Source organism: Crocodylus siamensis, chromosome 1 (genome assembly GCF_052110815.1).
Source record: "Crocodylus siamensis isolate JL-2025a chromosome 1, ASM5211081v1, whole genome shotgun sequence".
Lineage (NCBI taxonomy): Eukaryota > Metazoa > Chordata > Crocodylia > Crocodylidae > Crocodylus > Crocodylus siamensis.
In genome coordinates this window covers 303,543,874-303,568,676 of record NC_143395.1, presented here as the reverse complement: position 1 = coordinate 303,568,676, position 24,803 = coordinate 303,543,874, and the positions used below count along the sequence as shown (strand labels likewise).

The following is a 24,803-nucleotide window of genomic DNA, read 5'->3' as shown; positions in this document are numbered from 1 at the left end:
GACTGGAGAAATATTTTAGAAGGAAAGAGTCTCTCTATATAAGACCAGATAGCAAGCTGGGTACTCTGCAGGGTTTAGTAGCACAGTAGTTTAAAAGGCTACTAAAATCATAAGAACTTCTACCACTCTCTCTAGTTCAAAAGCAATATTATTCTGTGGCTGGTGCTTGATACAAGACCAGATTTCATTTAATAAGTCCATCTTGGAATCAAAGATGCACTGAAAACAGGCGGCACAATCCTGAAATAAAATAATACAGTTACCAAATTACATTTCTGAGAGATGTTCTCACAGATATCTAAGTGCCTACATATACAAGCATGCAATGATTTTTTTTTAAATGTTGTTTTAACTGGCTAAATAAGTTGCCCCAGGGCTCAAGTAAGGGTGAGCAAAGCTCACTTGTACTGAGATTTGTAAAAGTAACAGCTCAAAACTTAGTCGTGAGTCTAAAAAAATAGCATGGTTGAGCTCCATGTTTATCTTACTCCACTAATTTTATACAAAATCTCCCTGAAATGTTATAGGTAAGAAAATTTGTTCCTACCTACAAAATCACCCTGAAATATAAAAGTTTCTTCTTTCTTATGATCAGCCCAAGAAGTTGATCCTCGGTAGCTATGGGAAGCTATGCTAACTCAGAGCTGCTCTCAGACCAAAATAGCTGGAGTGAAATAAACTCTTCCACACCTAATCCTAAACTTGACCTCCTAAGCAAGTGCAGTCAGAGAGTATATGACAGCTTTTGGCCATGGAGCAGCAACTTTTTTAAGGAGTAAACCTCAAGGGGCTGTTCCACCAATGTGGCAGTAAGTATGGACAATAATTTTCAACAGTAGAATGCACTTAAGTAACATAAAACATACAAATCCCAAGATTACATGCCAAATTCTGTGGTCATTACTTGGAACTACATCCTGCCATGAATATTTGAAAAGAATTATATTTCTGATGGATTCTGATGAAACATCAATGGCACAATATGGCTTCATTTAATTAGCAGATCTCTGCCAGCTGCTACAGTGGTTCCTTTAAAATACATGAGATAATGATATAACTTTACCTCTGAATTAACACTATTACCTACAGCCAGTATTAGTGAAGTCAGAGGCCTTCTGTGTGACGCCATGAGCCAGTCAGACCTTCTATATGCTTAGTTTCATAGTTAGTAGGGTTGGAAGGGACCTGAGCAGATCGAGTCCGACCCCCTGCCATGGCAGGAAAGAGTACTGGGGTCAAACGACCCCAGCAAAGTGTTCGTCTAGCTTCTCTTAAAGACCCCCAGGGTAGGAGCCTGCACCACTTCTCTTGGAAGTTGGTTCCAGATCCTAGCTGCCCTGACTGTGAAGTAGTGCCTCCTGATGTCTAGTCTGAATCTACCCTCTGCCAGCTTGTGACCGTTATTTCTAGTCACTCCTGGCAGTGCTCGGGGGAACAGGGACTCCCCCAGTGCCTGCTGGTCCCCCCTGACTAGTTTATAACAGGCCACTAGATCCCCTCTCAGCCTTCTCTTGTGGAGGCTGAATAGTTTCAGGTCCCATAGTCTCTTCTTGTAGGGTCTGCCCTGCTGCCCCCAATCATGTGAGTAGCCCTCCTCTGGACCATCTCCATGTTGTTCACATCCCTCTTGAAGTGCGGCGCCCAGAACTGGATGCAGTATTCCAACTGCGGCCTGACCAGTGCCGCATAGAGGGGGAGGATCACCTCCTTGGACCTGCCTGAGATGCATCTGTGGATGCATGACAAGGTGTGGTTGGCCTTCCTGACTGCATTCCCACACTGCCGGCCCATGTTCATCTTGGCATCAATAGTGACTCCAAAAATCCTTTTCTGCCTCTGCACTGATGAGAAGGGAGTTCCCCAGCCTGTAGGTATGGTGCCGGTTGTTCCTCCCCAGGTGCATCACCTTGCACTTGTCAGTGTTAAAACCCATCCTGTTCTCATCCACCCACCCCTGTAACCTGTCTAGGTACGATTGTGGACTATTCCTTTCTTCTAGCATGCCGACTTCCCCCCACATCTTAGTGTCATCAGCAACTTTGAACAGGGTGCTTTTTACCCCCTATTCCAAGTCACTGATGTAGATGTTGAACAGTGCGGGCCCGAGGACTGAGCCCTGGGGGACCCCAGTGCCCACATGCCGCCAGGTCAAAAATGACCCATCCACCACCACTCTCTGGGTACGGCCCTCCAGCCAGTTGGCAACCCATTTGACTGTGTAGGTGTCGACACCACAGCCCCCCAGTTTCTTAATGAGAACAGGGTGAGAGACAGTGTCAAAGGCCTTCCTAAAGTCCAGGAAGACTATGTCCACTGCTACCCCTGCATCTAAGGATTTGGTGATCTGGTCATAGAAGGCCACCAGGTTGGTCTGACAGGACCTGCCGCTAATGAACCTATATTGGTTGCCCCTAAGCATACTCTCCCCCACTGGCCCCTCATGGACGTGTGCCAGAATAATTCTCTCAAAAAGCTTACCCAGGATTGAGGTAAGACTAACTGGCCTATAGTTCCCCAGGTCCTCCTGCCTTCCCTTTTTCAAGATGGGAACCACATTGGCCTTCTTCCAGTCCTCTGGCACCACACCAGAGCACCATGAGTGCTTGTAAAGCCGTGCCAGGGGTCCTGCAATGACCGCAGCTAATTTCCTCAGTACTCTAGGGTGGAGATCGTCTGGACCAGCTGATTTGAATACATCCAGTCCCTCCAGAAGTTCCCTAACTAGTTCCTCAGTAACCCTTAACCTAGGTGCGCCTCCCCTGGGGTCTGAAGGGGGCCCAGAGTGGGGGTGGCTGTTCCAGTCCCTGCTTAGGAAAATGCAGGCAAATAAATCATTAAATAAGACAGCTTTGTTGTCTGGTGTGACGACCACATTTCCTAACATGTCTTGCAGGGGCCCCACGTTACCCAGAACTTTCTTTTTGCCCCCTATGTACTTAAAAAAGGACTTCTTGTTGTCCCAGTTCCATCTCCACCTTGGCCTTCCTGACTGCCCCCCTGCATCCCTGAGCAACCTCAGTATAATCCTCCCTGGTGATGGCCCCTGCCTTCCATTGGGTGTATACCTCCCTTTTAGCTAGGAGACATTCCCAGATGCTTTTGGTGCACTATGGGGGCTTTTGCTCCCTCCTGTCCCTTTTGATCCATGTTGGGATTACTTCCCTTTGGGCTTGGAGGATCGTCTCCTTAAGGAGTGACCATTCTTCTTGGACACCCAACTCCCCTCCCCTTCAGGACCTCAGTGATTCCCTGACTATTCTCCTTAGCTCATTGAAGTCTGCCCTCCTGAAATCTAGGACTGCTGCCTTGCTGTAGGCCTTTGCCAGCCCTATACGTAAAATGGGAATTATCATACTGATGTACTTAGGTGGGTTGTAAAAGTTAGAGCGAGATCCAAAGAGAGAGAGATTTGGGCGAGATTTACCTGCCTAAATCCAAAATTACAATCCTGAAGGCCCCTGCTCAGCTGGTGCCTAATCCCAGCAGTATTTAAACTCCCCTCAGGCACATCAATTTTAAACCTTAATGTTACCCAAGCGCCTAAAATTCTGCTTTTGTGCACATATAGAAATTCCTGTCTTGACAGGACTGATCAGCTTGGCACATATTTTATGCTTAACCCTGGTAGCAATCCAAAACTAGATGGTTCCTCTGCATCAGGCATTCTCAAGCAAGCAAAACAGATCCACGTCCTCACAAAAATGTTGATCTAACCTGTCCCTTAGTTCAGTTGAAGCCCATTACTTCTTGTCCTACACCAATAGAAGTGGAAAACAATACATTACCTCCTCTTTTACATACCTGCAGATGGTCATCATGTCTCCCTTTAGTCTTCTCTTTTGAAGTCTGAAAAAAATAATTCTTTCAAATCAAATTCTTTCATATTGTTTCCTCAAAGGTGATATATTTTTGACTCCTGACCACTTTCATTACTCTGTAGACTCTAACTGGTCTGAATATTTAAATGGTACTCAAAACTGAGGCCTTATTTACACTGAGTAGAGTGGAAAGATCACTTCACATACCTTATATATAACAATTTTGTTTAAATCCACGATGATTCTTTAACTCTTGGATCATTCTCTCCTTCCTACAATTAGCGCTATTATCTGATAAATTGTTCCAATAGCATCCAAGTACTTGTTGTATAGCAAAACAACACAAAAAATATTTCTGCCATTTAAAGTTCATAGGAATGGTTATAGATTCATAGGGCGCATCCACACATGCGCTTGCAGCAGGTTAAATAGAAATGGTGCAAATTGAGCTGGGGCTTTTTGCCTCAGTGCAAATGCTTATACATGCACTTTGTTGTGGAGCAAATTGTGCCACTTGGGGCAAAATAACTCTGCCTGGCTCCTCCTGGATCTGCAGCCAGAGAGAGCGAGAGCCCAAGACCAGCGCCTGTCCTGGCCCCAGCAGTATAAAAAGCTGCCCTGGCAAGTAGGTTAGGGCTACTAACTCTCAGGAGCATCTGGGACCCAGCGAATTGGTACCTGGGAACACTACCCTTTGTGCTAGATGGACTGCTGAAGCAGCCCTGAGAGTTCCCTGCACCCTCTACCCACTGCAGTGGTCTGGCAGTGGGGCTTCTGCCTGGCTGTGACCTGCTGCTACCTGCCAGAACCAGATGAGGATTGCACAGCCAGTAGAGGCATCTGCCCCTCTGGGGCAGCTGCCAGTGGGCTGTGGCTGCAGGGTTGGCCTCTGTGTGGCACATGTGTGCCCCTACCTGGCCATCTGGGCAGCTATTGCCTGAAAGATGTTCCAGGTGTGGTGGCCTGCTTTGAACTGTTAAAGCATGTTCTTCTGGCCCCAACTGGCCAGGAGGTCAGCCACAGCCAGCTGGGTCCAAGGTGACAGCTCTGAGCAAGTAGGGTCCTGCCACTGGCCTCCCTAGCAGGAATTCTGGTGTTCCCTGTTGGAAAACTGTAAAATCCCCAATAAAAAAATCCCAAAGTCACCCTGTAAAATACCCCCAAATCCATGTTTCTCCACGATTAAAACAAAACACCACTATAAAGAGAGAGAGACAGAGACAGAGACAGAGATCAGTTGGACAATGTTTTATTGATATATGTACAGTGTTAAAGCAAGTCTCTTATCATAATAATAAAGTGAACTCTAAATACATATTTCATGAATTCATGAATATATGTTTTGCTGCCCTCCCACAGGGGCAATGGCCCCCATACAGGGCTTACGGCCCCCCAACAGGGGCCAAATGGCCCCTGCAGGGGTTACCAGCCCCCCCCACAAGGCCCACATGCCCCAACCCAGCCCCCTGATTGCTGCCCCACCGGGCTCCATCCCCCACCAGCTGCTGCAGCCCCCCCAATGGCAGCCCCACACGCTGCTCCCTCTGACCCCCCAATGGGTGCCCCACCCAGCCTCACCCCCCAACTTGCACCCCCAGACCCCCATGGTCCCCCACAAGCCCAGGCACCATCACTTAAAAAAAAAAACAGAAAAAGAACCAGAAAAAAAAGGGAAAAAAAGCCTCTACTTACCCTAGAAGCGGGGGGGGGGGCTCTGGGGCCTCCTGGCAGAGCCCACCCCTGGCAGCACAGGACAGTGGGGGGCAGAAGGGCCTGGGCTGGGGCTGCCTGGCACTGGGGCAGGGCCCCAGTCAGCCGCACGGCAGCTATAACTGCCAGTAAGTGCCAGGGAGTGGGAGGGGGTTGGATTTTTTTAAACTATGGAGTGTCTGGCAGGGGAAGGGGCTGGGCAGGGAAGTGATCGGGGGTGTCGGGGGTAGGTGGGGGTGGGGCTAGGCAGGTCAGGGATCAGGGGGCTGGGGGAATAGGCAGGGCTGGTGGCAAACTTTCAGTGCAGGGAACATTTTTTCATTCCCACACATGCCTCTGGCCCAGTCTCAAAGGGGTCTGAGGTGGGGCAAGAAGCATGTGCGCCCTCATCTGGACGTGCCCACACAGTCATACATGTTAGGGGCTGGAAGGGGCCTCATTAGATCATTGGGTCCAGCTCCCCCACACTAGGGCAGGAAAGACTGCTGGGGTCAGATGACCCCATCAAGGTGTGTGTCGAGTCATTTTTTTAAAGATCTCCAGGGTAGGTGATTGCACTGCCTCTGGGGGAGTCTGTTCCATCGAATCATGAAGAAGTTTCTCCTACTTCTGATGCAACTGGAGATCTTTCTTCAAATATAAATGAGCCATTACATGCCTTCTTGCACCCTCCTCAGTTCTTGTTTTGAGAACAAAAGTATACGCTTTCATGCAATGTCACAGTGAAGAAACGAGAGATATTTCATCAGCTTGAATTGATTAGCTGGAGGAAGGATTGTTTATCTTTTTTAAACCGCAGGGGCTTTAGGCTCTGAATCCAGACTATCCCATATTTATCTTTATGGAGCTGTATGTATCTTTGGCCTGCCATTCTCATTTGTGGTTTGGCAGTAATTCCCAGTTTATTCATTACATGCTCCACAGTGCATTATTATGTGGCACTGATACCCCACAAAAGAATAAATATGAAGCTTTTCTTCCAAGGTAAGGGTGGAGATGTCACCTGGAGACAAGTACATAAAAAGAGAAGAGCCAGGGTAAATCTTTAAAAAAAAGGGAACAAAAAATTTCCAGCATAACACACCTCAACTCACTTGGATATGTTCAAGGCACCTTCATGTCTCAAGGTACTTTGTTTACTGTATTTTTATTATGAGCTTCCCCAGTGCAGGTCTACAGAAGCTTAACTGAGTATGAGAAAACTAGAGTAAAATTAATGACTGAAAACACCATGTTTGATTTAGTAAAGAGAGCATCTTCTACACACAAGGACTACTACTGTTTCTTTGAAACTTCTCTCTCAATATTACTCCAGATATGAGAGAAAACTTTAAACAATGACACTATTAAAATTTCCATCAGTTTTAGAAGACATTGATTTTAAAGAGTCAAATATTTTCTGTTGATATCTTTTGCTGGACTAACCATAGAACTGGAAGAAATGGTAGACAAGATTTTGGGAACAAAGTGCCTTTCCTCAGTCTCTCTCCCAATTAAATATTTGGGCTAATAAAAAATACCACCCACCAAAAATCCTTGCCTTTTGTGGATTTCCTACACCATCATGGCTACAACAACACTGTAAGCCTACTACACTTATTTAAAAGTAATTCTGTATAGCGGCAGACCAAAGGAAATATAAAATCATAATCTAACAAAGTAGATTATAGCTTATGAAAGCTTGTGACTCTCCAAAGCAGTTACTCTATAAAGGTGCCACCCTGCCCTGCCTTCCACCTAATTTCAGACTAAAACTGTTAACTACCTCGTTCTAGTCATGGGAGATTTGTGACTGAGCTTGCCATAGGTATGATCATTTGGGTTATTTGCATCAAGTCCAAAAAAGTTAGAAACGTTTGAAAATCTTAGGCAACTGGCAGGTTAGTGTTGTTCTTAACACTAATTCAAGATTAGGGTGGGTAATTGAACAGGAGCACTAAGCTACTTGTTCCTTCTCCTTTTATATAATGGAAGTAGCAGCACAGTAATTATTTGCATAGCTTTTAATTACTTTTCATCAAATGGTCAGGGGAAAAGTAATTTATTTACTATATAAGGAAAGCTATATGGTTATACCAAGATTTTAAGGTCATTCACCTTAACTGTTGAGAGTACTTGTTTCTGGTACCTTTCTGTCTAACACTCGTATAGGGCGCCTATACATGTGCAGTGAGGCTGCTCTGACACACTGTAATTACAGCCCACAGGACTCCGGCGTCATGTGTATCAGTGTTCCCATGCTGAAAAATGGTGGTGGGAGCGCTTTAACTAAATCTGTTCAATGAGCTTTAGTTAAAGTGCCCCAGCTGCCATTTTTCAGCATGGGGGTGCTGAAATACATGACTCTCTGGGTGCTTTACCTAGAGAGGCTCTTGGAGCTGCTCTAATTAAAGTGCTCCCTTCATAAATGCTGATGAAGCTGTGTGTGTGTGTGTGTGTGTGTGTGTGTGTGTAGGTGCTGTCACCCATATGGTTTTTTATGTTGAACCATTATAGTAGCTTTTGGCTATGAACCAGTAACTTTAAAAGTAAACTATAAGATATGACAATGAGCAGGCATTTGCCATTGCATGAACTATTAACAAAAATCCCAGAATGCCTATTTTTGAACTTTGCTTACTGATTTCAACAATAATTTCTGAGTGTACATGTTTACAGAAAAAGGTCATGTTCACATACATAGACAGATATGATAAACTTACACATTCAGGAATAGCTATTTGGACCAGTGCATTACAACATAAAGTTAGATACATAAAGACATATTAACTAAAAAAAAAAGGCATATTTTTTATATATGCAGCCCAGTTATCCCAAGAGACTTTAAGCAAATCAAAACTCTCACTTAGAGGCTATATATAAACCATCCGCTGCACTGAACTTTGTGGAATAGTGTAAACCGACGCCAAGCTTTTTGTCACTGTGGGCTACTATTTATGACCCAGCCCCTACTGTGGGCTGCAGCCCCACACTGTCTTTGTGATCAGCAGATGCTATGAAGGGAATAGAGAGAAAAGGCAGGTATCAGGACCCTGGTGATCCCTCCTCTGCTGCAGCAGAGAGCATAAACCGAACACTGCAGGAGTTTGACCCCTGAGGGCACCTCTTCTGCTGCTGTGGCTGGAGGATGCTGTCAATTCCCTGAGCTGTCACCTGCTAGATACATTTTTTATGGGCCAGATCTGGCCTGCAGGCCATAGATTGCTGACCCCTGGTGTAACCCATAATCTAGCTTTTCCTGCAGTTTTTTTCTAGTCATTATTAGTGGCTCATTTAAATTTCTATTTTTTCCTCTTTAGTTGGGGAGATTATTCTTACGCCTCATACACAGACAACTAAGTAACTAAATCCAACTGGTGGCTGTGCCTGGAAAATTACTGCTTAAAAAATACTGTCCTTGTTTAGAAAGCTTCATTTCAGAACTGCAGCTTAAAAACTCACCAGGCAGAATAATGTTGTTTTAGGCAACAATATCACTTCTTGTCATGTAGGCTTAGTGGTTGATTAACTGCCTATATGGGGGATGGGAAGAAAAGAAAGACTCTCTCTATTTAGCTAAAAAAAAACAAAAGCAGATGTCATCAAATTGATTATAAAGGTTTTTAAAAAATGGTTTTATCTCAGAATAATTGGTTGCTATTCAACTGTACTTCACTGCAACTCATTTATGTTATTTTGCCTGCCTTGCCCTTCATTGTAGTTACTACATGTTGGAAAACAGGCCCAGGAACATATATGGAATGGTTTGCTACTCATGTTTGTTGGCGCCTCCCAATACCAAGGAATGTAAGTGTTCTTTAATTTCTATTTTTAAAATTCATTTTCATTTTGAATTTCCATAATTTTATCTGATTTGGACTTGGATTCGTGCAAATCAAAAATACGAGTCAGCCACCAGTAAGGCCTTTTCTGCTTCCAACCATATCACCCTGCAGATAAAGCTAGTACTGAACTTTGCGGGGCAATTAAACAACTCAGTCTTGATTTAGCTATTTTTCTGCTGTGTTTTGCTTTAATTTCCTAAAACAGGCCTGTATGATTGATTATCCTTATTTAACTGGATAATCTCTTTGGGTTGCATATTTTAAGGACTAGCCTTAAAATAGCTTCCAGGCTGTTCTGAGAACGCTGTCCTGGAATACAGACAACACTGGAATTCCCACTACAGGCAAGTGCCGAATAGCTGCTCCTTTTCTGTGCTCACTTCCTTCAAGATAGGCAAAAGCAGGGTTGGTTAGTAAGTAATAAACTAGGGAAAAGATATATCCCTACTCAGAATCATTTCATTAGTTTGGCATAAGAGAGTTGCTGACATCTAAACTGCAATCATGGCGAGACAACTAAACATGAGACGCTGCTACATGCAAGTAGAAGAGCAGTCTGGTTTTATACGTCCTTCTGTCAAGAAGCTCTCATTCGTTAACTGTAAAAAGATGACTAATCCAGTGGGGTGCTCATGCTGCCAATTCATCCCTCAGCCTTTGAGACCAGAATGTCTTCTTTTCTTGGGGACAGAGAAGCATGGCAGGGGTGAAGGAGGGAAGAAAGGTGGAAGCTGTCTTGGTGCAGTGCAGCGAGTGAGTCCAAACTGAGTGGAACCTCTCTCCAAATCCAGGAGAGAGGAGGGGGGAAAAGAATAATAAACCAAAAAAGAAAACACAGAGAAGAGTCCCACTCAACCACAGGCTCAGGATAAAGGCACACAGCATTTTCCTGTCAGGCAGATAAATAAGATTGGCTCACAAATCTTGGTTTTTTGAAAGTATATAGCAGCAATACACACTTCGTTTGATTTTAATGTTGGAATTGAAACACAGCTGCCTGGACACTTATAGTACCACAGGTAGCAGTTACCTAAGTAACAAATTATGACTTCTAAGGAGCAAGCAAAACACGTTGCATGTTTAAAATACGTTTTGAGCTTTGATGCAAGAGGTGAGATTGTACCTACACTAGGGGAGTATATCAAGGGCTCGGTGAGCAATGGTTCACCAGGGCACCTGAGGGGAAAACCAGGAGTAATGGCTGCAAACTCCTGGAAAATCGATTCAGGCTCAACATTAGGAAAAACTTCTTCACAGTCAGGGTGTCCAGACTGTGGAATAAGCTCCCTCCAGAGGTGGTGCAATCACCTACCCCGGAAATCTTCAAGAGCAGACTAGACAGTCACCTTGCTGGGGTCACCTGACCCCCCCAGTTATCTTTCCTGCTTGGTGCAGGGGGCTGGATTCAACGATCTTCTGAGGTCCCTTCCAGCCTTACAGTCTATGCATTGTTGTGATGAGCTGTACAGCTCTATTAGGTGCCACCAGTTTTGTTTTTTTTACCACCAGCAGCAGTAGTACAGCCATCTAGGTGCCACCTTCAACTCCTTCGTGTTCGGTGGGGAGGGCAGGGAGATGATTTCTTCAAGTACAATGCCCTGAGGCTTAGCAAGGAACCTCTAGATAGTCTAAAAACTATTGCTTAACATTTGCTTTTGGAGAATATTTGGCAGGTATAATACCAACATGTCTAATTTTGGGAGAAAAATATGTATTGCACAACTTATAACCACATATGTTATGAACTTGACAAAGGCAACAATAAATGAGCAAAGTGCGTGTGTTATTGGTGGGAGTGACAAGTGGATAAATCTACGAAGAAATCAAGTGTAGGAGAAAACATTCATCTTCATATGAATAAATATTAACACATTAACAAATTCCTGTGAACCCAACCACCCGTTTGCCCATTGAAAAGCATGTAAACAAGTGTTAGTTTTTCTAAACCCACTTTGTTTGTATGCTGATCCCTTTAGTTATGTAGACCAGGTATTTTTTATAAGCACCTAACTCTGAATATTGTTGTGATACTTTTGCCTTATGCATTCATAAATAACGACTTATACTCTCAATGGAAAATCAGGTTTCTTCTTGGAATCTCTTGAAGGGCTCATGATCTCTAGGGCAGGCAACATAAAATGTAGTAAGAGCAAATGTTCAGAAAGAACACATTTTTATCGCAGTTTACCCTGAGATCAGCTTATCTCGGTCAGTCTACAGGGACCTTTACAAATATTGACACATAACTGTAGAGCTGTTTGGTCATACAGTTTTCTAATCTGTGTGTGTCTGATTTGCCTAATCACCGTAATCTGAAGAGAATGTTATTGTGAGCTCGCTGCTGTCTTTATTCTGATGGATAATATGAGCTGTCAACTGGGGTTGGCTCCTGCACGTTAAGGTTTCAAATTTTGTGCTAGCAACAAACATGGTGCCACTATTTCTCACACCCTTTAGTTTACAACCAGAAGTCTATTATTTTACATGAAGAAAGGGAAACAAGATTTAAAAATCCCACTAAAATTGGATCTGTAAAACAGTTTAAAGGAAAAGTGTTTATGAAAATATTTTTAAACCTTCTATTTCCTCATCCTCCTCAACACTCTTGTTTTCTCCCAACTGTCCCTAGAATAGATGCCATATGTTGTATAGTAAGAGAATCACACTCCCTACTTCCAAGTTCAATTTTTAGACACAGCTTTAAAAATGTATACAGAATAAGCCATTTAAGACACCTGTAGATTTAAATTGCAGAAAAAGCAATAGCCATTTATTAATTATCTTGATTTGAGTATTAAAGACATTACTTAAACTAATTTAAGCATGCCTGTAAATTCAAGATGCCCTCAACTTTTCCTGTCTTGTAAATGCTCCTGACATTGTTACTCAGAGCTTGCCATCAGCCTTTACTAAGCTGTGAGCGTCTCAGAAAGTCTTGTTACAATACTCTATACTCTGGGCTCCTTGCCTCTAGCTGACAGGACCTAGCCAGTTTCAGATCTGCTAATAACTGCTGCCCTACATGTTGGGCAATTTTTGATTGCCAAATATGCTCGCTACATGCAGCTTAGACTATATTAAAGATATTCTGTGGCCAAAAGCCTTGCTGACCTATAGGAAAGGAAAGAGGGTTGGAGAAAGTATAAAAATTATGGAAGCCAGGATACAGAAAGAAAAAAGACCAAAAAGATGATGCTTGACTTTTTAGAAATTCAACCTTCAGCCATCTGATAGTTCATTCCACCTGTGCCTTTCTATTAAATTCATAATACCAATATCATAGAAAGGGGTTACTTACTAATGCTCTTCTTTCAGAACATCATCTCTGCATATTCGTACTGGTGGGATTGGTATCGTTTACCATTTAGCTGCAAATTAGCTCCAGCTACCCCATGGAGGATTCTGATGTTGAAGAAGGCATCGTCATTTTCTTTCATAATGTCAGACTTATTGTCTTGAGACTTCAAACAAATGGGCAAGGAATATGACTAGGCAGAGGGGACTGTCAAAGAACAGCAGTTTCTGAGGCCCCTGATAGACATTAAAGTAAATGTGCGTAGGATCTGATGTGGGATCCCAATAGTTGTGTTTCCTGCCATGCCACACGTGCTATATTGCCAGTGCAGGGGAAGCCTGATCCTGGGCTGATCAGAGCTCATCAGCTTTAGGAGCACACAATGAGCTCCCCCAGTTGGGAGCTCCAGTCAGCTGATGGGGTTTCCTGCTCCGGGAGTGTGTGGTACAGTCACCTGGCTGGGAGTCCCGACCAACCAAGGGGCACTCCTAGCCTCTGGAGCATGCAGGAGTCTTGAAAAGCTCTACAGGTTGCAAGAACTGGCCATGCATTTCATCGAAAGTGTGATAGGAATGAACCACAAAGTTATTTCATATACCTGCCAGAAAATGGCAGCTGCCCTAGAGTTATTCTCTCTCTTCTCTCCAAGCTGCATTTTGAGTTTGTGTTGGAGTCTTGTTTAACAAACCTCTTAGGATCTTGGGTCAGCAGTTAATGGAAGTATATATTTACAGACAGCTAGTCAGAAGGCATTATTCTCCTAGCCACAGCTGCAATTCACAGACGTAAGGAAATACAAGTCAATACCAGTTAATCACATTTTAAATGTAATGTCTGTCCGGGACCAGGCAAAGAGTTGAGGATTTTTTGTGATATCTTTTAACGGACCAGTTGTGAAATTGGGAAAGCTGTTAGACAAACTTTCGGACATCAGCTGTTCTTCTTTAGGTCTAACGAAGAAGCAGACCCAGCCTTCATGCAAATGCAAGCATTCTTCTTGGAGGGATGGAGGAGAGCTGTGAACTAGGAATGAAGAGGTGTTATAAGGAGCCATTCCTAACCCAAAGTAGACAAGGCAATCTCATTAGTGGCAAATAGCTCTGATATTTAGCTCAACCTGGGTCTGCCTCTTACAGGGCACTTGATGTGCAAAAGCTTGTCCAACAGCTCTCCGAAGTACATGGTTGGTCTGATAAAAGATATCACAGAAAACCCTCACTTCTGGATCATCACAGCCATAACACTCTAACCCTACTAGTTTCCGGCAAGTAACTTCTATTTCAAGTAGCTTCCGTCTATTCCAACTTGTGTAAAACTCATAAGCCATATGAACCCCTAGGAGGGTGGGCCCAAGGAGAGGCAGGTGAACAGGGACTGCAAAAATCCCCAAAGAAGCAACAGCACTGAACGACCCTCCGTGACAGACTGTTTTGCTTCAAATAATAGACTTTCAAACAACAGTTGTGCCAAGTCTATGTATAAAACAGAAGGCTTCTTCCAGATTAGTTGGCCATCTTTTGAGATATCCAGGTGCCTGAACTGCAAAGGTGTAAAACAAACCTTAGGCACTACGTAGGATGTTGGCCTTTAGAAGACAGAAACAGAAATGCCTGAAAATTGGTATAAGGATACTTTGCCTAAATTGCATTTCTCATATGGACTAATATGTAGAGGATTTGCCATTTGACCTGTACTTCATTACATCTGTGGATCGCAGCCACGGCTAGAATACTGCCTTCTGGCTACCTGTCTGTACATATATACACCCACAAATAGCAGACCCGAGGTCCCAAGAGGTTTGTAAAACAAGACTCCAACACAAACTCCAAATCCAACCTGGAGAGAAAAGAGAATAACCCTGGGGCAGCTGCTGTTCTCTGGCAAATAAAAGCTTTTCTGTACGTAGCTCCCTTATTGTTCAAAGTTTGGTAGTTGCCACTGAAGTTCACAAGTAAAAGGAAAAATAATAACAAACTTTGCTGCAACAAGCTGTGGGCAGGTGAGCAGTCTACTTCAGGGTTCTGTTTAGATAGTTAAATCCAACGTGTAAATATTTTTTGTCAAAAGTGGTTGACTGAGCTAACATTAGAAGCTCCTTTTGAGTTTTTCTTTTTAGTTTACCATGTCTTACCCTACGAACGTGCAAGAGCAAAACCCCTTCAAATGTTTTTTCTGACCTGAAGGCAGTGACACTCAACTGTCAGGAGAAAGGAAGGAGCGTGGATTCCAGTTCCTGCTCTCAGACATATTCCTGACTTTTATCCAGCTGTTGAGTGTAAAATGCACTAATAGACAAAGGACTAGAAACAAGTTATACCAGCCAAGTGCCCCAACTGCTGGACCAAGACTGTCCAACTTCTAAGTGGCCAAGGGCTGAAGGGCCAGCAGGCCACACCATCAGGCACTGCATTCCCATGAGCTGCTCCAGGGCGAGTCCTGGTTCCCCAAGACTGCACACCATGCAGATGCCCCCCTACCACTGCACTGTGTCCCCACACCCATCTCACTGCTGCACTGCATGGCCCCAGGCTCATCCTCAGCTCCCCCAGCTGTGTTGCAATCCACTGTCCCAACTCCTGTGGCAGGTGCAGGCAGTGAAAGCTGGAAGATGGAAAGGGTAGCCCAGAAACTCTGACTGCTGTTGCAGCTGGAAGGATAGAAGGAGTGAGCAATGGCTGAGCAATAGCCTGGGGGCCACAACATAACTTCCTGTGGGCCACATACAGCCCACAGACCACAAGTTGGATAGCCTTGCACAAGACTATACAGTCAGACTCCCACTTGCTTACTCTTCTCCAATCCCTATGGCCAATTCTTGGCTGTGCAGTGGCCCAGCTTTCCTGTGAGAAGTGGAGGGCGCTTCCTACCCATACTGCTCTACAGTCTGGTAATTGAGACACTCAAGTGAGGTGAATCAGATAAGTTTGTATCCCCTTAGCCTAAGGAGGGCTTTGAGCCTAGGTCTGTCACTTTCTACCTGAACATTTTAAACATTTACCTACTAAACAGAGTGGGTTCCTCTTCCTCTGGACATGTTTTAAGAAGGGGGGTGGCCTAGGAGGTAAGCATCTACCCTCAGAAGAGAGCTCTGGGGATCCACATGGACAGAGGCAACTGCACTCCAGTCAGGAATTAAAGTTCAGACACATTCTCTGTTCAATATTTCTTATTTGCTTACTCTAGATCAGAGGTGGGCAAAATACAGTCTGCAGGCCATATGTGGCCTGCCAAGAGCTTTTGTCCATGCTGCAGCAGGTCCCTCAGTCCCACCCAACGCATTGAGACTATTGGATGATGGGGTGAAAAGCAACCTGTTTAAATTTGCTGATGATACCAAAATTTGGGGTGAGGTGAGCACGCTAGTAGGGAGGGAAAGATTGCAGCAAGGCTTGGATAGGTTGGAGGGGTGGGCTGACAAAAACAGGATGCGCTTCAACACTGACAAATGCAGGGTGCTGCACTTAGGCAGTAGTAACCAGCAGCACACTTATAAGATGGGAAACTCCCTTCTTGAGAGCATGGAGGCAGAAAGGGATCTTGGAGTCATTACTGACTCCAAGATGAACATGGGCCGACAATGTGAGGTTGTGGTCAGCAGAGCTAATCGGACCTTGTCGTGCATCCACAGGTGCATCTCAAGTACAGCCAGGGAGGTGATCCTCCCCCTCTATGCAACTCTGGTCCGGCCACAGCTGGAGTACTGTGTCCAGTTCTGTGCGCCCCACTTCAGGAGGGATGTGGACAACACTGAGAGGGTCCAGGAGGGCCACCCGCATGATCCGGGGTCAGCAGGGCAGACCCTACAATGAGAGACTGCGGGACCTGAACCTGTTCAGCCTCCATAAGCAAAGGCTGAGGGGGGACCTGGTGACAATCTATAAACTCACTAGGGGGGACCAGAAGGATTTGGGAGAGACCTTGTTTCCCCTAGCACCCCCTGGCATGACGAGGAGTAACGGCCACAAGTTGTTGGAGAGTAGGTTTAGATTAGACATCCATAAGAAGTACTTCACAGTCAGGGCGGCTAGGATCTGGAACCAACTTCCAAGAGTAGTGGTGCTGGCTCCTACCCTGGGGGTCTTTAAGAAGAGACTTGATGCCTACCTGGCTGGAGTCATTTGAGCCCGGTTTTTCTCCTGCCCGGGCAGGGGGTCGGACCTGAAGATCTACAAGGTCCTTTCCGACTCGACTTCTATGATTCTATGAGACCTTCTGCCCCAGTCACATGGCATGGCTGGAGTGGTGTGATGGGCCAGATTCGCTTCCCTGCAGCCCCAGCAGTGGCAACTCCTTCCAGCTGCCACCACCAAACCCAGCCCTGCTGCCCAAGCACCCTGGCCCGTCCACCCCACACCCACTGCCAGAGGCAGGATCCGTGTGGGCAGGGCATGCAGCCATGTGGATGGGATGGGGCTGCTGGTGGATGGGGAGTGGCATCCAGGAGCAGGATAGGTGGGAGAGGTGGAGCTGGGTCTGGGATCTTGGGGTTGTCACAGCATGGGGCCAGGGCCTGGGACAGAGCTATAATCTGCTGCCCACATGTCCCTGCAATAAGCGCTGGTTCTGCAAGCAGGGGTGTGCAAGGAGAGAGTTGCAGCTCTGGCCCAGGCCCAGGCCCCACACTGTCACTGACCCAAGATCCCAGACTTAATCCTGTCCACCCATCCCACTTCTGGATGCCACTCCCTGCCTGCCCACTTGCAGCCCCATCCTGTCCACCTGGCCATGTGCCCTGCCCACGTGGGTCCTGGCCGGTCTCAATGGAGACCCTGGGATCACTGGGCAGTGACAGTACAGGCATCTATCATAAGGATGTGCAGGCAGTGGACTGTGGCTCTGCACTGGGCCCTGGCCCTTTTCTGTCATGGCCCCACGATCGAAGCCCCGGCCCTGCCCACCCGCCCCTGGATGCTGCTCCCCAGCCATGGCCTTATCCCAGCTGGCCAGCCAAATGTGGAGCAGAGCCTCTTAAGGAGTTTTGGTGAGCTGTTGGGAGGGCAGGGGTGCTGACCTGGCCCATGACAGCTCACCAAAACTCCCTAAGTGGCCCTCAGCCCCAAATAACTGCCCACCCCTGCCCTTAGCATGAAGGGTATTGTGGACAACATCCTTTGGAGGCTCCTAATATTCTATTGACTTGAGAGACAGTTTTAGGAACCTAACTGGGCTCCCTTCCATCATCCTGCTAGGGCTCAACTGCAAAGTTGAAGGCACATATAGGGACTTTTCTTGGTTTCTCATTCTCTTCCTCCCACTAATATCCTGGTAGTAGTACCCCCTGTGACTGCCCCATAAAGGGGTCCTTGCTATTCCCTTCCTGTCTCCTGCCTGCCCTCTAAACAGCTGCAGTGTGGAGTAAAAGGTCATCTGGTCTTTGACACTGAGACCCACAATTCCCCACCTATAAAAGGTTATCTTGACCAGCCCAAGGACAAGCTTAAATAACATTAAAGAGGAAAATACTCTGAAGGGGAAGGGCTAGGAAAGTCATAAAAGGGAATGAAAAGATGACTGGATCTCAGCAAAGCAAAGTGAAATAGCAGGTGAAAAAATCAGGGCAGCAGATGGGAGGGAAATAGGTGAGAATATATGTGACCAAAGGACAAGAAATGGGAAACTAAAAGTTGAGGAAGGAAATGTGTGAGGGACAAGCAGTGTGGAGATCAGACAGAAAGTGAGTAGGAGAAAGAGAAACAAGAAAAAATGTGATTGGAACATCACTAGGTAACAGGAAAAAAGAATTAGAGAGGGAATAGAAGGAGAAGACTAATATATAGTAAAATATTTACAGCTTAATTATGTTAATCCAAATGTGTTTTAGAGGCAATATTCAGGATGTGATAATGTATGCATTTTGTATCATTTCAATTTTGCCAAACATTTTTTTTCAATACATACATCTATCAGGATTTCCAAAACCATGTTGTAGTTCATGGACATGTAATAAGTCTATAAAGTAGTCAGGAAATACTTTTCAGTATTAGTGTTTAGTATTCTTCTTGTAGGGTTCAGTTCAGTAAACATCACTGTCATCAATGAAGAAAAAATAATTTAAAAACAAGTTTTTCTATCTGTGCATCAGCAAAATTGTACCAGATTTAATTAAAAGTCACAAACATTGAAGATAACACATTTGCAAACATCTTTTCCTTTACCTGCCACACATTACATAATACCATTCTTTGGTTCTTATTCCGAATTGATTGATAAGCCCAAATAACTTCAGTAACCCTGTTATGAACAATGGAAATATTCTTTAAAAAGATGGTTTTATTAAATAGCACATTATGGACAAATGGTTGCCTGTATGACCACTTAAAAATTAAAGCTGTTTTTGAGTTACAAAAGCAAACTCATATTTGAAACAAGTATGATTATTCTATTAAAGCACTAAAATATATATATATATATATATATATATATATATATATTATGAGAGTGCATGCAAAATCTAAGTCTGGAGAAAAGTCATAGCCAAATCTTTCTTATAATAATCTTTCTTAATAATAATGTTTTTATAATGGAAATTCTGATGAAACTTAAATTACAGGATTGCTAGCCAGTTTCTTTTTAACATTCTCATGGTGTTATGGACAAGGGCCAAAGAGGATAAAATACACTTTATCCAACTCAATTCCAGCCATCGATCTTTAGGGGGATGGGGGTCAAAATCAAGTGATTTCCATATGGTGTGGTGCATGTCTTTGGAATTTCTGTGGTAAGCCATGTCTACGTTTTTTTACATAATGTAAGCGACATCTGCATTGGAGGCAGATTAAGAATGTGCTCTGGATGAAAACTGAACTTTCATAGTCATTGTGTAGTGTTGGATGGGGAAAGAGAACAGACTCTTAGTTGTATTTGTTTCCTTCTACTCATTAAAAGCTGACAGCATAATAAAAAAAAAGTCTGTTAGAAGCTGTCAGTTTTCAGTTCACCTTTCAATGCAGGTATATGAATTAGCATATTTCTCTAAACTACATCCAAAGAAAACACTGACTCAAAAAATCTGCCAAATTATTACATTTTATAATCGGCTAAATTGTGTGTAGTAACTGACACCTACATAAATCAGTACGTGAAAGTCACTAGATTCTAACATCAGGGTGGATTTTCCTATAATATTTTGCACAAAACAAACAGTCCAAATCCCAAATTACTACATGTCTTTAGTATTAAGCATGTGAGAGTGCCCAGTGAGTAAAAATGAAAAACTTCCACAGGGTCATGTTGGATGGAGCTGGATCTGTTCTTGCATAGAAAGTAGGAAGATAACAGTTTAAGAGCCAAAAATGGTTCTATTACCATTTTTGATAATTTATGTGGACCATGATTTTGTACACCCTGACTACTTTTTTTTTGTGTATCCATGGGCAAGGAAAAGCTTTAACAATATAAAAATGATTGTTCAAGCAAAGCAGAAATGCTGTAGTTAGTAGATGCTTCAAGTCAATCGAAAAAAAGAAGAGTACGGTGTGTGGTACAGCTGCTTGAAAGGGAGACAAGTTAGAATTTGCTAAATAATCTAGAAACAGACAAAACAATGTATTTTTTGCCTAGAGTAGCTGAAAGGCAGTGCAAAAGTAGACACCATTGACTTGTTGTGGCCTGTAAGAACTGTATAGGATACCAGTTGTTTGAAATCTGATATATCAATGAGATGATAAGGTTTCACAGGTCTGGTACCTGTAGGATGATAGTAGGCATCAGTCCTCTGCATTGGCCAAATGCTGACTAGATTTTTTCATTTTCCAGGTCCAGGTGTGCTGGAAAAAAAAATCAATCAAGATCACAGATCAGTTTGATAGGACATTCAGTTTAGCACAAAGAAACCATACAACTGTAGAGATATTAAGGAATGGTTTATTCTTAACCTCCACTTAAAGCAGAAAATATCTTCATTTTGTAAATGTTCAGAATGTACTAATAGCAGTGGATACTTTCCACAGCTTATAAATACTGTATTTACCTGAATCCAAGATGACTGTGAATTTAAGATGACTTCCCCCTCCCATAATTTGATTCTATACATGGAAAATGTATAAATGTGTTGTAATATTTCATTTATAGAATCTAAATATTGGAAGGTCAATTTAAATTTGTCTCCCCCACTGCTGTAGCAGGGAAAGCAGTGGCAAGGAGGCAGACAGTGGGGAGAGGTTGTGGCGGAGTCAAGCAGCCTGACCCCTGCCCCTTGCCCCACCACACCTTGCCCTGTGCCACCTGCCCTCTCCCCCACCCCACTACCTGCAGCCCCCAACCCCCACACCCCAGCACCTGCCTCCCCCAGCTCTGGCTCCACTCTAGCCTGGAGCATGGAGCATATGGTTGATTCAGCCACAGCCTGGCCACATAGAAGGTACTGTGGTGGTGGTAGCCCTGGTCTGGCCCCAGAGCCTGGGCCAGAGCTGCTGCCATCACCACCACTGCTACTAGGCCAGGCTTGGAGCAACTACATGCTCTATGCCCCAGACTGGAGCTAGAGTGACCACCTTTTCAAAATGGAAAGGAGGGACACATACCCCCTTCTCCTTTTACCTCCCCACCCCTGGCCATGGCTGGAGCAGAGCTGAGCTGAGTGGGAGTGGATGCAGGCTATCTGCTGCAGGGTCAGGGCTTTCTGCCCTGCTGCCTTTGCTCCAGGAACCCCACACCAGCCACATGCCCCCTGCCTGCCTGGCTGCAGCAGGGAGCACAACTCCATGCCACTGCTGCCCCTACTGCAGCCAGGTAGGCAGGGGCCATGCAGCCAGTGTGGGGCTCCCGGGGGAAAGGCAGCAGGGCAGGAAGCCCTGACCCTGCAGCAAGGAGCCCACATCTGTCCCTACCCTGTGCACAAATCTGGGAGGGCACATGCCCCCACGCCCCCCTGGGGGATGCATGCAATGGTGGGAAGCCACCCCCCCATGCCCTCTGGATGAGCCACCCATGGCTTCATCCTATTTCCCACCCAAGCTGCATGCACCACCCTGGCTAGGCAGCATCCCAGCACCTGACTCTGCCCCACTCCCTCCCTCACCATGGGGGCCTCAATCTAGCCTCCCTCATACTCCCTCCCCCCCACTTACACTTACCTGCAGGGAGCAGGAGGGTGCAGGCAGCAGCTGGGAACTCTGATCCTGACCCCAGGTTGGGGTGTAGTTGGAGCTGCAGTGGCTACCCACCCTCCACCAGTTTGTACTCAAATCTAAAATGAGGGCCCTCCATGTTAAATGGGAGAAAAAAACCCTCATCTTGGTTATGAGTAAATGTGGGAACATTTCTTTAAGCTAGGTTTATCACAAAAAAGGACGAGAAGAGAAGAAATGTGCTCATCCTGGCTCTAGAAATTAAGGGAAAAGATATTAAAAAGTAGGCAACATAGCAAGTACAGACTTCCTTATCAGGAGGTATTTCAGACTATGAAAGTTTCTCTTTTAAAATTATTAGAATAAGACTAGAAATAAAAGAAACGGTCCCACACTGGCAAGAAGATGCGTTGGATGATGCAGCAAATCTCTTCCTTAAAGTAGCTTTTCATGCATCAAATTCTAAAGCCCTTTTTCAAGCAAAACTCATATTTAGGCATATAAGACACCTAGTCAATGAAAACTTTGCTTAAGAGATGACTGAATAAGAACTACAGGTTTGGCCTTATGATTTGTTAAGCATAGTTCATAAATATTTCACAAACAGGGAGAGACGTTTTTAGTCATCACTCTGGTTGCTATGGCTTCATCGAACTAAAGATCTTCGTCCAATGTGAATATTTTAAAGAGTAAATAGATGTAATTAGTTTATTTAAATAATACTGAAAGCACATGAGTTAACAAATGAGTATATTTTAAATGTTATACAAGTATGATTCCAATTATGGAAAAGGCAAATATAATACATTCCCTGCCATAACAGCAAATGGAGTTTAGAAAGTGTTTTGCCATTGTTATAAAAATAACCTTTTGAAGCCATCTGCCAAGTTAAGAGTGTGTATTTATCATACCCTCCATAAAGCAACATTTAATGTTAGGTAATATTTTTTCATTTTATAAACGCATTATTCTTTTTATTTGAAGAGCATATATAATTCTTTGCTCTTCAGCCACAAAACATTTTTCATACCCTACCAGACAGCTTAATTTCCTGCCAAACTTAAATGATGCACTAACATTTCTTGCTGCATTTTCCAGGACAGCAGAATATCACCAGTCATTTTTCAACTGTGAACTAACCTTGCAGAGTAGGTCTTGACCCCATGCTGGCTCTGTCCTAATACAAACACTGTCTATTTGTACCGTACCTTTATTTGAAGAGTGTCTTTGAATTAATTTATAGCTGACTTGCTCCACACAATGTTAATATAAGAACTAGTGAACATTTTATCATGTTGGTATAAGATGCCTATGCCACTATGCCTGTGTCATTAGAAGCGTTCAAATCTTTCAGTGTCTGTTTACAGTGACTTTTTGGCACTTGCCAATTACTTTAAAAGTTCTTGCAGGAGTCAATATAATGTTATTTTCTAACACTAATAACCCAAACTTCTAATTCTTGATTTGGAACCATATCATGGTGGCATACTGTATGAAAAAATAAGTATTTATCTAAAGTTTTAGTTCCTGCTAATTTTCTGTAGTTGCCTAGGGCAAAAGGAAACAATTTCTCCCCTGATTCTCCAGCTCTGAAAATACAGTATATACATTGATTAAACAGAGTCAATTTATAAATTAGCCAAAGAAATGAGGTGGAGAAAAAAGACCAGGAAGTCAACTTATCCAAGTCTCTTCAATGGGCATTGCTCCCTACCATAGAAGAGAGGGGTCTGTCTCTCTGCTGTTGTGGCTCATATATTTTTCTGGAAGATCAATTTAACTAGCAGGAGAAATCATATGAAACTTATCCTGCCACCTGCAAAAAACAGTCATATCCCATAAGGGCAGCTTCATGGAAGATGGGATTCACCAAGAGGAAAGATATCCTACAGTACTTTTCCCTCCCATCTTCTCTAAAGGCTCCCTTAGGATAATGCTCATTTAAAAACAAAACAGAGCTTCACAGAAATCTCATTGATAGAAATTGCTTGGAAGCTACAATGATCTGAAGGACTTCGAAGCTGAACTTCTAACTCTGGGGACTGGATGGATTGGCTGCAGACTCTGTGATGGAGCTGGGCTTATAAGTAGCTAGTATTACTGATAAACCCTTAGAAAAGTTCCAGTAACAGGACACATTTGCATTGGGAGAACAGATCAAGCAAACCTAACCCTAAAATTTCTTAAGTTGTTGGTCCTAGTACAAATTAATGTTTTTAATATTGCAGGTGCAGGTGCTACCTCAGGCCTTTCACCCATTTTCCCAAGTACTTCCGGCACAAGCACTTTCTCACCTTTCCAGCATGCACACAAAGGTAAGAAAAAGCACCAGCACACTTAATTCAGCAGATATTTCTTCACAGTGTGGCATCAAGTGACAACCTGGCTGAATTGAAAACACCTGTTGTAATACTGATTTTCATTATATGCCTCGCTTTGAAGAATCACTTATATATATATATATATAACACAACTTTTTGTTCCTTGATTAATCATTGATATCCATTTAGTGCAGACGGACTTAAAATGGATTTCAACTGACTTGTACTCATTTATGGTAGTAATTAAGTTAGCTCCTTGTTTCTAGAAAAAGAGAAATAGCATTGTGCCTCAACAGAGACTGGCCACCAGGCACCTGAAAATAATTTAATGCAACAATGTGGCCAATGTCTTTTGGTGCTAAAACAAACAGCTGAGAGAGGGAGTTCTTGCTTTGTCAGAATACATGAAAATAAGAGCACTGCAGTGCAGCATAAAAAGGATTAGCACAGCTGAGTTTTTTTGTTTTATCTGTATGCATGATGCTGAAGACTGCGTTTTCAGAAAATTTTATCATATCTTTTTTAATTCAGCTTCTCAACTGTGTAAAATATTTAACATTTTCTAAAACTCTGTTATGGCTTTTAGCTCTTTGTTTAGTGCATCCAATTTCTGTTTTTGATCTTACATACCTTATTTTAAATTCATCTTCTGTCAACACTACATGTGAAGTCTCTGTTGGAAAAGCAACTGTAACAGTTCTTTGCAGATTTCTTGGTCTTCTCCCTTTGTTACATCTCTTCTGAGGTCTTGAAAACACCTTAGAGAA

General features: G+C 43.8%; 1 protein-coding gene across 3 annotated transcripts in view; it reads left to right on the top strand.

Moving 5' to 3' along the window:
• The window catches only part of EDAR (ectodysplasin A receptor), a 127,764-nt gene that overhangs the window by 86,177 nt on the left and 16,784 nt on the right, over positions 1-24,803 (top strand). For all 3 annotated transcript variants that reach the window (XM_090021429.1, XM_090021410.1, XM_090021419.1), the window contains 2 exons: positions 9,229-9,314; positions 23,944-24,030. In XM_090021429.1, coding sequence (XP_089877555.1) covers positions 9,229-9,314; positions 23,944-24,030 — 173 coding nt within the window. The remainder of the gene's footprint in view (positions 1-9,228; positions 9,315-23,943; positions 24,031-24,803) is intronic.